Source organism: Metopolophium dirhodum, chromosome 2, assembly GCF_019925205.1.
Source record: "Metopolophium dirhodum isolate CAU chromosome 2, ASM1992520v1, whole genome shotgun sequence".
Taxonomy (NCBI): Eukaryota; Metazoa; Arthropoda; class Insecta; order Hemiptera; family Aphididae; genus Metopolophium; species Metopolophium dirhodum.
The window spans coordinates 37,114,854-37,130,503 of NC_083561.1; the positions used below are offsets into that span (position 1 = coordinate 37,114,854).

The window sequence follows — 15,650 nt, forward strand, 5'->3', positions numbered from 1 at the left end:
AAAGTGTAAAAGTTAATCAGCCCCCGCCGAAAAAAAATCCTGGCTACGCCACTGGTACCTAATACCTACTGGTGTCTGGTGAACTATATTTTTAGCGTATGAAACATCACAAAATTATTATGTTTAAGGTTGGGCCAGGCATTTGAAAGTAGGTTCATGGCTTTACCTGTGCCCGTCACTAGTAGGTAGGTATAGGGGATTAGTGATTAGTCAGTCATTAACTTTTGGAGTAGTACTAAATACAAATTCAATCTTTTACTTAGAGAGTGGTTTCTGGGTAGTAAATTTGATCTAACAAACAATCACATGCAGAGCTTTTGAAAATAATAGGTGATTTTTATGCAAAACCAATTTTTGACAAAATTTAAGTTTTTTGTACTTACTAATTCTAGAATTCTGAAATCCTTCCTACATCCTAGTATCCTACTCCTCTTTATCAAATCTTATCTTACAGATCGCACATTTAAAATATGCCACGAAGAGTATGAAAAAAAAAATAGGAGAACGATTAACGATATATCTTTCATAGATATTAACTGAAGTTAAATTACTAAATACTGAATATAACTCTATGTTCTACTTGTCTATGATAATATCTTTTATCATAGTCACGTTATGAAAACCTGTTTAGACCTAAGATACGGTATGGTTAAAGTCGTGATGGTATGAATTTTGTTCTCAAACGCTACCGCTATTGTCGACAGAGCAGCATAAATAAAAAAAAAATTCTGATTTTTCGTGCCGATAACATGTTTTTGTACAATTGTACTTCCCATTTTCCTCAGCCCTCGTTAGTCGTAGAAACATGATTTTTTCACCAAAATAAACTTGAGAAACTCTTCTAGATAAATTCATGCCAGTTATATTATTTTGTTATCTATTTTATGATTTTTTTAAATATTAAAAAATTTAGTTAAATTTCTAATACAAATATAATCGGTTTGAAAATCTGGTTCACATTAATCTAGAAGAACTTCTCACGTTTATTTTAGTGAAAAAATCATGTTTTCTATGACTAACAAGGGCTGAGAAAAATGGTAAATACGAAAGCATTTTTTCACGGCCGAATTTTGTTACCAAAACGGCTTCTTAAAGTGATTGAAGTTGGAATATTGATGGTCACGCCAGTATTATGAAAATATGTAAATTATTTTGTTAATTAAAAAAAATATAGGTAATAAATAAAATAGTATAATTTAAAATTCAGCATATTATAATTACAAAATTATATGTATTATTCATTCAATGTTATAACTATTTGTAGTTTTATAATTTAAAGGTGTGTTACTTGAACTAAACATAATATGTACATCGTAGGCAAGTTTATTAGTGTTGATGGGTATAATTAAGCAATACTTCAACTTTTTTTAAGCAATGACAGTATGACTTAAGCCCTAAAAATTAAATTAAATAATGTTTGAAATTTTTTTTCATTAACTTTATAAATACGATGTGATATTTTATCATAAGAGTAAAAGAATTATTTGTACGTACTCTGGGAGTCTACTATTGTTCAACACTGTTCTATTATAAAATGAATAAAAAATATTTTGAAGACCTTTTTTGAAGTGGCATGCTGTAAAAGTCTAGCCATACCTATGATGTACATTACTACATTACATAAACTCTATATATGATATATATATATATTATAAAATAGTATATGCAAATATTAACATAACAGTAATAATATAAAATAAAAAATTAAGATAACTAAAAAACATATTAATTAAGCAGCTTTGTAAGTACATCTAATAATTAATAAACTGTATTTTTTTTACTAAAATGAATAACATTTATATTATATATATAAAAAAAAAAATACTTTAAACAGTTTAAACTTTAGACACATACATAGAAATTATAAATATATATAATATATCTTTTTTTATATAGATTAACAAAATGGAATAACTGAAATACAATATTAATAAGTATAACTAACACAAACACATTTATTTGGAACCCCAAACAATGGTCAATGTAATTACGAATAATATCACAGCACAAATAACTAATAAATAGAATCTTTTTTTCCTGAGCTTGTTCTAAAAAATAAAAATAAAATTATGTTATTTCACAGGCAAATTTTAGGATATTTATTTACTTACAGTGTAATCAGTTGCTCGTCTCAGTTGACCAGTAGCTTCTTGAACTGATACATTAGTAATTTGTACATTAGCTTCAATACTATCAATTATTTCACCTTGGTTATGAACTAAAGTACCAAGTTCTTTAAAAATTTGATTTACGTCGCTTATGTCATTCTAAATTATAAGTAATTATTTTAACATAACTTGAAATACCTAAGTAGTATACAATATTGTTAATACCAACCTCAAGTTGTCTAATAGCTTGTTCTTGTTCAACCACTTGTAAATTTACCTCATCCAAAATTTGTAACTGAGCTTGATCATTTTGGTTTTCATTTGGGTTTGAATAACCTAACAGATGATACAAGTTATATGCTTATTCTCAAGTTACAAGCGAGGATAATTAATTAAAATCAAACCATTTTGATATTTAGAACCAGGTGGTGGAGGTAATTTTCCGGTAGATGAAGATGCTTTTGTACGTTTCATTAGCTCTGCATTTTCTTTGTCGTATGCTTTACGTTGAATGGCTTGGAATGCATTTAAAGCAGATGTGAACGATTCAGCTAAACGTTCTTTTTGAATTTTCAATTGTCTCTAATAATATAAGTTATTCATTAAATAAGATGCAAAATTGAACTTAACTTAAACATACTTGATCTGTTTGAGAAGAATATGATCGTATTTCACTAAGTTCCTTTAAATTATGACTAGTATCTTTAGATAGCTGTTGAGTGTAATGAGATATTTGATGCCTGAAATTGTTTAGATGTTTAAATTAAATACTCAAATTAATTATTTATAATGCTAAATTATATTTAGTTAACTTACAATTGTTTTCTAACTTCTGTAGCATCTTGAACTGTATTTAATTGGTTTACCATTCTATTCATAGATGAAACTATAAAAAAATCAATAAATTAATATCTTACTTTATATGTATCTTTCTAAATATTTAACTAGAATTTATAAAATAATATGACCAACAATTGGCATTCATAAGTTATAAATTATAATACCTATAATAAACACAACAATTAGAAGAAACTTTATTAGCTTGTTATATAATTGCAGAGTAATAGTAATATTGCATAGACACACTAGGTAACAACATTTACAGATTGAAAGTAAGTAAAAAAACCTAAGAAGTTTGTTGTAGCATTTTTCTTTAAAGATTCTAAATCAAGCACAATATTGTTTTTGAGACATTATGCCAAAAAGTGGTATAAAAGTAAGAAAACACATAATTCTAATTTAGTAAATCTTGATTGGTTTGTGATTAGCCAACATACAATTGTTATTCCAATGCACATTAAAATTGTAATTAATAAAACACTACTATCATATTATAAGGTAGGCCAAGTAGGATAAATGTCAAACATCTTGTTAACAATTTATTAAAGTTGTGATCAAAACCAATTTGTTTTCATACCATTCAGCATTCACTAAAATTAATAATTATCCACACTATATACACAATTTGATAAAAAGCGAAAAATGTATTTTTATTTTTTTATCAAATCTCTTGTATAGGTAATAATTATATTATAGCTGTAATTTAATTGTTGCAAAATTGTAACTTTTGTTTAAAACAGGAGTGCACATTAGTTATGCATGATTTGTAATTACGTAGTCTGGGGCTATATATAGGAGAGAAGAGTCCCCACCAAATTTTCTAAAGAATTATTTCTTAAGAATCAAGTTGTTTATTTTAGATATCAATGCAATTTCATTTATTAAGTATAAGCAAATATACACCTAAAAACATTTGGAATTATCTATTATATTTTATTTTATCAAATTTGAATTGATATAGCTAAACAGGGTTATTTACCAAATATGTCACCCCCTCCCTTTTCTTCTTCAATAATGCAGTTATTCAAAATCTGATTTCCAGAATTTGTTTATTTATTATAATAGGTATCAATAACACTTTATTTGGAAATATTTTCAATCTGTATTATATAATAAATAAATAAACTTAATTAACTGTTAAATTAGTTAATAGATACAATGACTTGTACAGATACAATTACAATTTACCCAAGATGGAAAATTACAATATTATTTCAACATACCATTGAAAATGTTTTAATGAAACACTTCAAATTTAGTAGTAATTTATCTACTACACACAGTTATAATTTATAACCTCACAGTCGCAATACGACAATTGGATTAATCAGATTTAGCTTAAATATTCTAATTGAAATAGTATTTGCACTGATTCGTACAAAGCTTCTTTAAGAGTGTCACATAATAATATAAATAATGCTAAATTGATTCACAAAAACCCAGAAAGGTGCAGTTCTAGGACCAGATTTTAGTACGGGCAACAGTATATTCATAATTAGGTCTTAACTGCGAATAACATTAATTCCTCCCCCATATTTTCTTAGTAAAATATTTATGTCTATTGCCTCCACAAATACTTGACAATATTAGCAGAAGGTACATTATTTAATTTTTCAATAAGAGGCACCAGAAATTGGTATAGGCAGCTGCCCCCCCTGCCTATAAACGTCACTGTACTGATAGTGCAAGAAAATAATACATTATTTTAGTTTTTTTTAATGAAATATTGATGTGCGCTATCTTTGTATTTATTGTACAAGAATGTCTTCATAATTCAACATAAACAGTAGTATATTCATTTTAATGACATATTCAGAACATTGATTGTACCATGAATTTAATAACTAAAAAGTGTATATACTATCCAGTGAGGTATTAGGTACCTATTTTAACTTAGTAATAAGAAAATTCCATAAAAACATACAATATGATCTGGAAGATTAAATTTAAAAATACATTTCTAGGATAGAAACCTCTTAAAAACAATAAGTATAGACACTCTTACCATTTTGTGATATTTTCTGGATATTAGTGCCAATCAATTGGGCCAATTTCTGAAAATCTTTTTCGCCTCCATTGCTTTGATATGAATTTCCATAAAAGCTGTCCATTTTTATTAATACGTATTACCAAAATTATCTTGCAATGACACTTGAAGTTTAACTATATAGTAATTAGTTTATAATTTCTATTTTCTTCCAAATTGAATACGAGAAATAAGACTCAGTCAACGAATTATTATAAGCAAAATGTTCATAAGTTCACTGTTTAGTATAAAACTATTGTTGTTAATTGTTATTTGTTATGTTATCTCTAAATATCTCACCAAAAAGATAAAAGAATATTTTCACAATACAGTGTTGTAACTTGTAATAAGTTGCATCAATGGTACAGAAAAGAAATTATTAATGCATTATTGTATGATTATTGACAAATAGACAATGGTTACTGAATAGAAGTAGACAGTCGCGGTATGTAAGACGTAACTACCTATATACGTACTATTTTTGTATAGTAATAAATAATAATCAACTATACCTACTACAATAATAATATTATAGTGTATAATATAAGTATATTATGACGTATATTTATGAATGTGCGATAAGTGATAATTGATGGACTAGAAAATGGTCTGGAAACGACATGATCGGCGGGGGTCGGGGGACGGCCACCAAAAGGTTCCTCACACTGGGGACCCAATGTTTTCAGCTCTACCGGTGGTTTTATTTGGCTTCACATTTTGTAACCGTGTTTTATTTTCCGTGTTATACACCTGCTGACGGCGTTGTAAACTCTCGGTCCCCATTGTGACCCCCCGCACTTGCCTTTTGGATTTGGATAAACATTCGTAGCCACTGATAAGCCGCCTGTTTCCATAGATAATATAAGAAATTCATTGGCGCAACTAGGGGGGGGGGGCTTAGCCCCCTGACTAAGATTTAGCCCCCCCCCCAAAAAAAATATCCCTTATTGATTTAGATATAAGCCTCCTATAGGTTATTTTTAATAAATAGGTTTGTTAACCACCCAGAATTTTAACCCTAGTTGCGCCTATGATAAGAATATTCTCAAAGGCTCGTTACAAATGAAAATCGATTTTGAGTGGAGACGGTGTGTCGAGTTAGCATACATGTATATCAATAATTAAAAACTGCAGAATATCAAAAATTTTAAAAAATTTTAAATCAAACGATTATAAAAAACGAATGATACTGTTCAATGAACTTTATTTTTTGATAAAGTTAGAATATCTTGTTTGGAATCTTCTATTAAAATTTCTAATGTTAGCTATGAAAATAAAAACTTTTATGAATTTCTGACTGAAAAATAATTTGCAAATTTTCGTGATTTTGATGATTTTTTTCAAAATGAGCTTAAATGCATGTATAAAATAATTGTGTCTATATATCTTTAATATTTTTGAAATGCTAATAAAACAATAATATATGAAGACCCTTGTATTAAATTTACAAACTTTACTAAGTGAAAAAGTTTTCATCGATAGTAATTTTAAAATAATTTACAAAATTCGATAAATTTCTCAAGGTTATAAATAATTCAAAAGTTTCAAAAATGTTACCTTATGTAGTTATGTGGAAAATGATAATATAAATATTTGGTGAAAATTTCAAGTGTCTACGGTTATAACACGCTATATATACGTGTAAATTGTATTTAAGTTGTATTACTCTCTATCTCTAACACAACCTTTTAGCTTAAAAAAGATAGATAATCATATACATTTTTATAGTTAAAATTTTGTAATTTATGATGATTTTAATAAAAAAAAAAGTTTTTGAAATAGGGTCATTGGACCCCCCTTCTATCATGTCGTCCCGTCTTGTATACTTGTATCCCCATATTACCTAACCTATTGTATAAATTATTACAGATTATATTATATTCTTGTTTATTAATTGAGGTAGGTACATCAAAAAAATAAAATCAATTTTTTCGAAAATTGGCTTAGCGGAAAAATGCCCATTATTCCTTCATTTTTTTTTCGACGTTTGCAAATAAAACTGGGAATTTCGACCTCCTCAAGGCACCAACTAGATTCACTTTTCTATCAGAAAAAATGTTTATGTTGAAAATCTAAGCATTTTAACTACCCTAAATGTTGATGAGTGATGACAGAAAAAAAACATTGTAAATACAATACATCCATCTCTACGCTCAGAATCTAATAAAACGATGTAGGTACTAGTTAAAAAATTTAATTTTCTTCCTGGATCGTGAATCAGAAAATTCTTTATTACCTATTATATCATCATTCATCATAATTGATGCCGTGAAGGTTATATCACTTATATCACTTTGGATGTTTAATATTGCAGGGGGTAATTTGATGTGTTGCGGTGTACCTATATACTTATCGTTTATGCATAGGTACCTACAATAATTTATAAAGAGTGCATTTTGGCTTGTATAGTATTTTAACAAATATAGTAATATACAACTATACAAGGTGTAACAGAGACCTGGCAAATAAAATAACTTTTGTTTTAATCAATAAGTAGGTATTTAAAGATTTTTAACGAAAGATTCTGAGCTGAGCAATGGCCAATGAGTATTTTGATTTTACAATGTGTTTTAACTTTTAATTTTTGTGTGTCTGTGTACACGATAAGTTATCGAAATTATTCTTCGATTTTCCACTTTAATATCTTTACGGGAGGAAAGTGAATCTAGTTGGTGCTTTCTGGTCGTCAATATGACAATATTTCCATTTCCCAGTAGTCTTGAAGTGTTAGGAAATTAAAAAAAAAATTAAGGAAAACCGGAAATGTTTACACAAATTAAATTTGGTGTATGACAAAATGCAACTTTAAAAAAAATTACAGTAAATACATTACATTTTCATTGAATGCTTATAATATAAGCAATATATATAAATCATACAATTTTCAAAATATTTTGAGTCGTTTTGAGCTATTTATAGGCATGAGAAAATTTAGATTTTTATTAGTTTTTGTTAATAATTATTGTCGATAAATAATTTATTAGTCAAAAAACTTAAAAGTTTAATAAGTAAGGTTCTTCATAAATTGTTAGTGGAAAGAGCAACTGAAGTTAGAATTTTGACATTTGTCAAAATCAGGATTTACTATGAGCATATGTACCTATATCTATAACTTATAATTTATAAGATATGAACAATTAATTCAAGATTCCTCATAAATTTTTATATTTAACAATAAAAAAGTGTACCGTATAGAAGCAAATTAATTTTTTATGACCGTTTGAAGTTATAGACTTTGGATATTGACCCATAAATTGACAAATTCTATAGAACGATTTTCTTATTTAATTGTAATTCAAAAAATAATAACCGCGAATACTGGAAATTGTTACCAAAGGTTCATTGGTTTTTTTTTCTATGAATAACATTTTTTTCATTAGGTTGAAATGCTTGAAAATGTTTTGTATTCAAATTTAAATTATTTATTGCAGTGTTCCTCATAACACCTAATATATAGCAGCGCAGTATCCATTTGCTCATATTTTTAATTTTTTACCAGTTAAGTATTATGTTTGGATGAATTAGATACATTGATAGCTTTATTATATAATTTTCCAACTACATAGACAGAAACCCAAGAACTTATTCAACCATTATAAATTATAATATATAATAGTTTGCAATATCATTGACTTAAATTATTGTGATGCAAGAGTGAAACATTCTGTTTTTGAATTGGTGACATGCAGCAAAACAAAACATGAAATGTTTAAATAATCATGGTAATGGTTATATTAATTATTCATTACAAATTTAATAAATAAATAGTGACGAGGAGCTATAAACATGATTTAGCGGTCCACTAAATAAATCATTTTTTTTTATGAAATTATTCATTAGTCATCAATAGTTATAAGTAAATTATTCATTCTCAACAATATTAAAAGTATCATTGTCTGAAAATACTAAGCAAATAGTGTATAACAATAATAAATATCATATTATACATATTATTGTGCACTTTTGAGTCTTCATAATAACAAATATACTGATACATTGAATTAAAATTTTATACAGTTTATTATTAACAAAAGTTTAAAGTACGAGTTTCCAAAAACAGATTTTTTTGATACATTAGTAATAATTATGCTATTCTATAATAGTTAAATTACATAACACATTATCCATTTTAATATTAACATCAAAAAATGTATTTAACTTCTATAGAACTCTTTAAGTTGTGGATCAATGGGTTTCAGTATAACTTTATCCTTTAGATTAACAACCCAACCAGGTTCTAGACCATAAAATATTTGTCTTTGATCTTTCCTACTGACAAGCATGTCATAATCTGGATCATCTTCAATTTTAGGAAGTTTATATCCATATTTCTGAGCTAAAACAAAACGTTCCCAAGATATTTTTTCAGGATCAGCCAAATAACCACGATTTGCTGCACTTGAATAATATAAAATTGCATCATCGGGGGGAATCATACGTCTGGGTATTGCTTCTCCTATAAAAATAAACAAAGTATGATCATAAATAAATTAAGTGTAGTTTTAGGAACACATAATATGTTATTTTTGAAGTAGAATTATTAAAATAAAACATTTAAAGGGGATACTATTATACTACTGAAAGAGATGTGAGTTGGTATTTATATCATACAATAGAATAAAATATAGTATTTTAACAACCCTACAATCGATACAAGTATTTATAAATTTTGATGTATTATATAATTTAATTTAAAGCATTGGCAGTAATTCATGAAGATTTATTGCTTAATGTGAAAGTACTAAAAAACAAAATATATTACAATGTTGGAATTGCAATAAAATTAATTTATAAAACAACAGGAAAATATATTATCTTAATATTTAAAATACTTAAGGTGGGTTGCATAAAGAACCGTCTTTAAATTAGTAACCAGCCTTGTAATTTATTCATTCTATAATGTTAATGATTGTGTTAAACTATGTTAGTGTTGCGTAAAGAAATATTAAATTATTGATAATTGTGATTATCAAATAAATTAAATCATTAATAACATTGATAACGTCAATGATATTTCACCGATCTGTAAGTTACCGAACCAAAATCTGATCTGTAGTTTACAGGCCCGGTAATTGATCATTTACAGAGCCATTAACACTATAGGGTGTTTAAGCAGCACCCAGTTTTAATTAAAGAACCATTAGCGGCTAACGGTGTTATAACGGTTTGGTAAGGAGTTACAGGACGTTTATGCAACGCACCCTAAGGTGTAGTTTCCGTCTAACAAATTTATCTCATAGAAAATGTTGTGCTTAGCAGTTACAATCATGTGTAGTACTCTTTAATATAAGAATAAATTCACCAATTATAAAAAAACTTAAAGATAAGAACATTATCTGTGTTTTCTCATAGTTATTTTTAAAATATTTTAATTTGTAAGAAAGATGAGAATTTTTAAATTGTAATATTTTACATATTCACAACTTAATTAAAAATTAAATTATTGTAAAAACCTTGATAATGTTTTTAACTTGAAGTATGATAATAGGTCAATTCACTCTATTATTAAAAATTAGTACACAAAACTGGAACTGCTGAACACAATTCAGCTATATTGTAAGTTTGTAAGAGGAGAGCACACACTGGTAAGTCATCCTCTTAATTAACTCTTTCTGTCTTACTTTAAAATGAATATAAATAATTGTTCAGAATACAATGTTATAGTATATGGCTGGAAGACATAAAATATTTAACATAATTTACTTTACAAACCTCTTTGGAAGAACTTTTTAGGATTAATTAAAATAAATAAACTATTAACATCAAAAAACGATGTTGTTATAACTCCTCCATTTCTTTCTATGGCTGCAATTGTAGGTTCACTGGCCCATTGAACTTCTACATTAATTTTTGCCTTAAAATTATCTGCTCCCTTATATTATATAAAAAAAAAAAAACATTTATCAATATATCTGTTTTAATTTATAACAGTGAGCACTATAAATATTAAAATATATAGGTTACACAAATACAGTTAAGTTTAGCAAAACTCCATTTTTATATTGTATCATAACAATTAATTTAAAAAAATATATTAAGAATCGGCCATACTCGCCTTATGTTCAAGTATCTTATAATGAATAAATAATTCACTATATTATGTGCATTGTGCATTGTCAGAGTTATCAGTAAAATATCTACCAACAGAATGCATGTAATTCTAGGAGGGAAGAAGAAAACTCATCCCAATTACCCAATTTATGTTTATGAATCAATCAGCTTAAAATACCAATAGATGGACCCAATGAACTTTCTCTAATGCATCGGATTGGACAAACAAAAAATATAATAATATTAAAATTTAATGTCAGTCATATTATATTAATTGTAAATAAGTATGTATTATGTTGTTCATTATAATATAAATATATAGGTGATACATAGCTACAGAACCAGATTAAGACATTTTGAATCTCGGGGTAATAATTGCACATTTCTGCTTTGTTTCATCCTATGACCCTATAGTTTGATATTTTGCCATTATCTACACCTCATACACATTATGGGTTATAAGAATAATTATTAAATAGTAAATTTATATACAAACAAATACACGACACACAATATTAAATAAAAAAAAGCTTGTTTGTATTTCAAAACATGTGCACTTTAAATCTAGCGTCTAGGATTGAAACACTAAAAATATAAAAAAAAACTTACTTCATCAATCAAATTTACTCCAAAGTGTTTATCTTCTGGTTTAATGTTATATAAACCCGTATTACAGAGTACTGATAAATCAATGGGCTTTGAAATGTCTATACGATTCAAATCAATCATTTTTTGTAAAGTGGTCAATGATAGTGGTGGATATTGTCTTTTAACACTAAAAAAAAGTTATAAGCTTGAGTGGCAAATTATCTTGAATATTGTATTAAGTAATTGTATAACTTACTGATGATCCTTGTAATATTGTTCTCTAGGAAATTTCATATAAAATGGAGTATTTCCTGTCTCATATCCAGGTCTCATAAAGTTTTGCCTAGCTTTTGATCCTTTATTACCATGACCATGTTTGTCACCTCCGTGCTGGGCTCTGCCTCGTTTATTCTAAAATAATATAAATTTAATGTTATTTATGGGTCATAATGAATTAATAACAAATGGAGAAAAAGATAAATATATTTTCTTTATTTTCACAATATTATATTCATAACTATTTATATTTAAACGTTTTAAACGTCCATTGCGAATGATGTCTAATGACGTCATTTAACAGCGTTTCATATGCTAAATGACATCAATTGGCTCCATGTACTTTGTTATTAAACACACTACAATTTGGTCAATGTTACGATTAAACTGTTTGAATTTTGTTAGAAAAACATTTTTCAACGTCTCTAATTTACTCAAATAATACACAGCAAACATGTTAAATACTAATAAAATGATGAGAAATATTTCCTCAGTGCAATCAAGTGGATGGCAATGTATTGTAAAAATATGTAATTGATAATTGTTAAATTGCAGGAATTTTACTTCAAATAAATTATCATTTTTTCTAATTACTTTTTTCACGGCTCCATCATTATTTCGAAGGTTAGAAATTGAGAGTCTCGGTAGATTTCTCAATAAATTCAAAACATATTTATTTGTGAAAGAAGTCATTTTAATAGACAACTGAACTAAAAATAATTATAAAGACAATTAGAGCATTTAAGTTATAACTTTATAAGGTACCAAATAAATTACATGTGCCAATGTCTTTAACTATAATTATTATCTCAAATTATTATCTCCCGTACATTATTAAACACTTGCCACTTATCAATTCTGATAAGGCAGGAAACCGCAATATTGCATATTGTATTGCCTATATATATCTTAGAAGGGGTTTTAATGTTCACATGTAATAATGTTCATGATGTATAAATAACCCAACAAAAACATTCCACCAAACTTAGTGTAAAAAAAAATGGTCTAAAAATTGTGATAACATATTTTATTGCTAAGTCTTTGAACTATAGATAATTATTAGATATCAAGATATCATTCGTGAAAATATGAAATATTTGAACTTAGCTTGGCGATTTTAAAATATTTTATTAGTAATACACTACATATTTAAAAAATAGTAGACTATATTATTAATTATTGTGCACAATATACTCATTAGTCATTAGGCTATAGTATTTTTAAATTTTTAACTTAAGTCGCCAAACTAAGTTCAATTGTTTAGCAGACTATTTTAACATAAATGATAACAGTAGTTCAAAGAATTACATTTTTTTCATGAATCGTTTTGCTTCTTGTAGCTCCTAATTATAATAAAACATATGTTAATTCCTTATTCTCTTTTCTAAGTTATGTAGGAAATGGATATTCACTTTTTTGTATTGTTTAACTCTTAGATCTTAATATAGCTACTCGTATATATTCGTATATCAAAATTCAACTTTACTTTAGTGTTGTTACTAAAAACATAAATCGATAACGCATTTCTTAAATTACATTACAAAATTAAAATTGGACTTCTGGAAGTATATTAGATTCTGAGTGGAACGATGAGTGTATTGATTTTACAATGATGTGTGTTTTTAAATTTTTTTATCATTTTAATTTTTATGTCTGTCATCACCTTAAACAGTAAAAATGCTTAGATTTTCTTCAACAGTATCTTTTCTGATAGGAAAGTGAATCTAGTTGGTACTTTGGAGGGGTCAAAAGTAAAAATGTCTGTTTATTGGTGTAAATGCACGAAAAAATTAAAGCTCTCAACAGCCTTAACGATATGGGTACCTGTGATTTGATTCTAAGCCATAAATGAGTTTTCAGACTTGTTATAAGAAAACGCCCTATAGGTATAGTGTAATTTAGATGAATGTACCTATTGGTTTTATTATGATATTATACGTTTTTATAGGATTTTAGTTTGTCTTTACCTTTTAGGGCAATAAAAATGCTTCAATTACCTACTTCAGCATCTCTCTGGTAGTTAAGTAATTCTAATTCGTAAGTGCTTTGGGAGGTAAAAAGTAAAAATTCTCAGTAATTGGGAAAAAGTATTGAAGAACAAAAAAAAGGTGGGTAAGAAGATGTTGTTCTGCTGTACAGTAGGTTACATGTGGGTCACTGTAATGGATGGTGTTAAATTTGGATTTAATGATATAGATCATTGTATAAAAAAAATGATTCTGAGCGAAAACGGTCAGTACGCCTATGATATTACCAAGTATATTTGATGATATTATTGTGAATAAAGTAATTTATATATAACCTACTTACATGGAGCCTTGTTTTAAATTTTCAATCCTTAGCTGTAAAAGTTGAACAAATTTTAAATTACATAAATTTTTCAAAATTTGAACTTTAAATGCTTATAAAAAAAAAATGTGCCTATGTATTTTTAATATTTTTCAAGTGCTATAAAAACGATATATCAGAAGCCTTATATTAAATTTTAACGCTTTTTTACCCAACAAATAAAATTTTATTAATATTTATAGAAAAAAAAACTAAAAAAATTTAAAACTGACAATGTCCGTAAACAGCTCAAAAAGAGTCAAAGTATTTTTAAAATTGTATGGTGTGTAGAAAATTATTCTAATATAAACATTCAGTGAAATTTTCAAGTATCTACAGTCATTCGTTTTTTAATTACAATAAAATAAGAAAATATTGTTACATGAGGAATCGAGTGAATATCAAATGTTGTAAAAATATAAATTTCAGACACTCATAAAAATTTAATTTAAGTTTCTTGTAGACATTTTTTTTTTGATAAAGGTAGACAAACTTATGAGTAATCTTATAGATTTAAAAAGAAAAATTTTTATGAATTCTCAACTCAAAATAATTTGCTAATTTTCGTGATTTTTCCGTATTTTGTCAAAATTTAAACTTTAAATGCTTATAAATAAAAACTGTAACTAAGGATTTTTAATTTTTTTCATCTGCCTTTGAAACAATAACCTAGGAGCCTTATCGAAATAATGGTTCGATTTTCAACTTCAGTCTTCAGTGTCTTGTTCGACGGTAAAGTGAATCTAATTAGTGCATTGGGATTTGGGGAAGTTTGAAAGGTAATGAAAATTCCCAATATATTTCAAAAGCGCCGGGAAAAACAAAATAAAAATTAAGGAAAACCGGGAATTTTTACGCAACAACAGTTTTTGACAAAAATGTTTTGGTTTTTGGTGTAACTCTGAACAAATTACCGTATACGGTATATCTATAGATATATGAAATTTTCACTGAATGTTTATATTCGCATTTTCTATACACCATACAATTTTAAAAAAAATTTACGGACATTTTCAGTTTAAAATTGTTTAGGTTCTTTTTTTTTTTATACCTACAACCTCTTGCACCATCCTCAATACTTTTGCCGACGACACTTGTATCCTAGCCACCGATTCTGATCCCTCAATAACAAGCTTCAAACTCCAACACCACCTCAAGTTACTCGAAAACTGGTTCACGCTATGGAAAATAAAAATAAATACAAACAAATCCAGCCACATTACTTTCTCCCTTCGCCCAAACAATTGTCCACCAGTCAAACTCTGTAACCAATTATTACCCCAAACCAACCAAGTTAAATACTTAGGACTCATTTTCGACAAAAGGTTAACTTGGAAAGACCACATATTCGACAAAAGAAAGAAACTAAACTCCAGATTACATACATCTTACGATCAAATTTAAACCTTAAACTCAAAATCCTTATCTACAAA

At 27.1% G+C, this 15,650-nt stretch overlaps 2 protein-coding genes across 2 annotated transcripts; both read right to left on the minus strand.

Moving 5' to 3' along the window:
• Positions 1–1,175: 1,175 nt before the first annotated feature.
• On the minus strand, positions 1,176–5,484 carry LOC132938483 (syntaxin-7-like). Its single transcript, XM_061005344.1, has 7 exons — positions 4,954–5,484; positions 2,925–2,994; positions 2,749–2,848; positions 2,513–2,690; positions 2,338–2,444; positions 2,112–2,267; positions 1,176–2,048 (listed from the first exon to the last, which is right to left on the minus strand). The coding sequence occupies exons 1-7, from the start codon at positions 5,057–5,059 to the stop codon at positions 1,956–1,958; spliced, it is 810 nt and encodes a 269-aa protein (XP_060861327.1). The 5' UTR covers positions 5,060–5,484; the 3' UTR covers positions 1,176–1,955.
• A 3,486-nt stretch (positions 5,485–8,970) lies between these two features.
• On the minus strand, positions 8,971–12,692 carry LOC132939604 (large ribosomal subunit protein uL15m). The gene is made up of 5 exons (XM_061006864.1): positions 12,484–12,692; positions 11,870–12,024; positions 11,635–11,800; positions 10,687–10,846; positions 8,971–9,430 (listed from the first exon to the last, which is right to left on the minus strand). Exons 1-5 carry the CDS (start codon positions 12,580–12,582, stop codon positions 9,129–9,131), a joined length of 882 nt encoding a protein of 293 aa, XP_060862847.1. The 5' UTR covers positions 12,583–12,692; the 3' UTR covers positions 8,971–9,128.
• Positions 12,693–15,650: the final 2,958 nt, after the last annotated feature.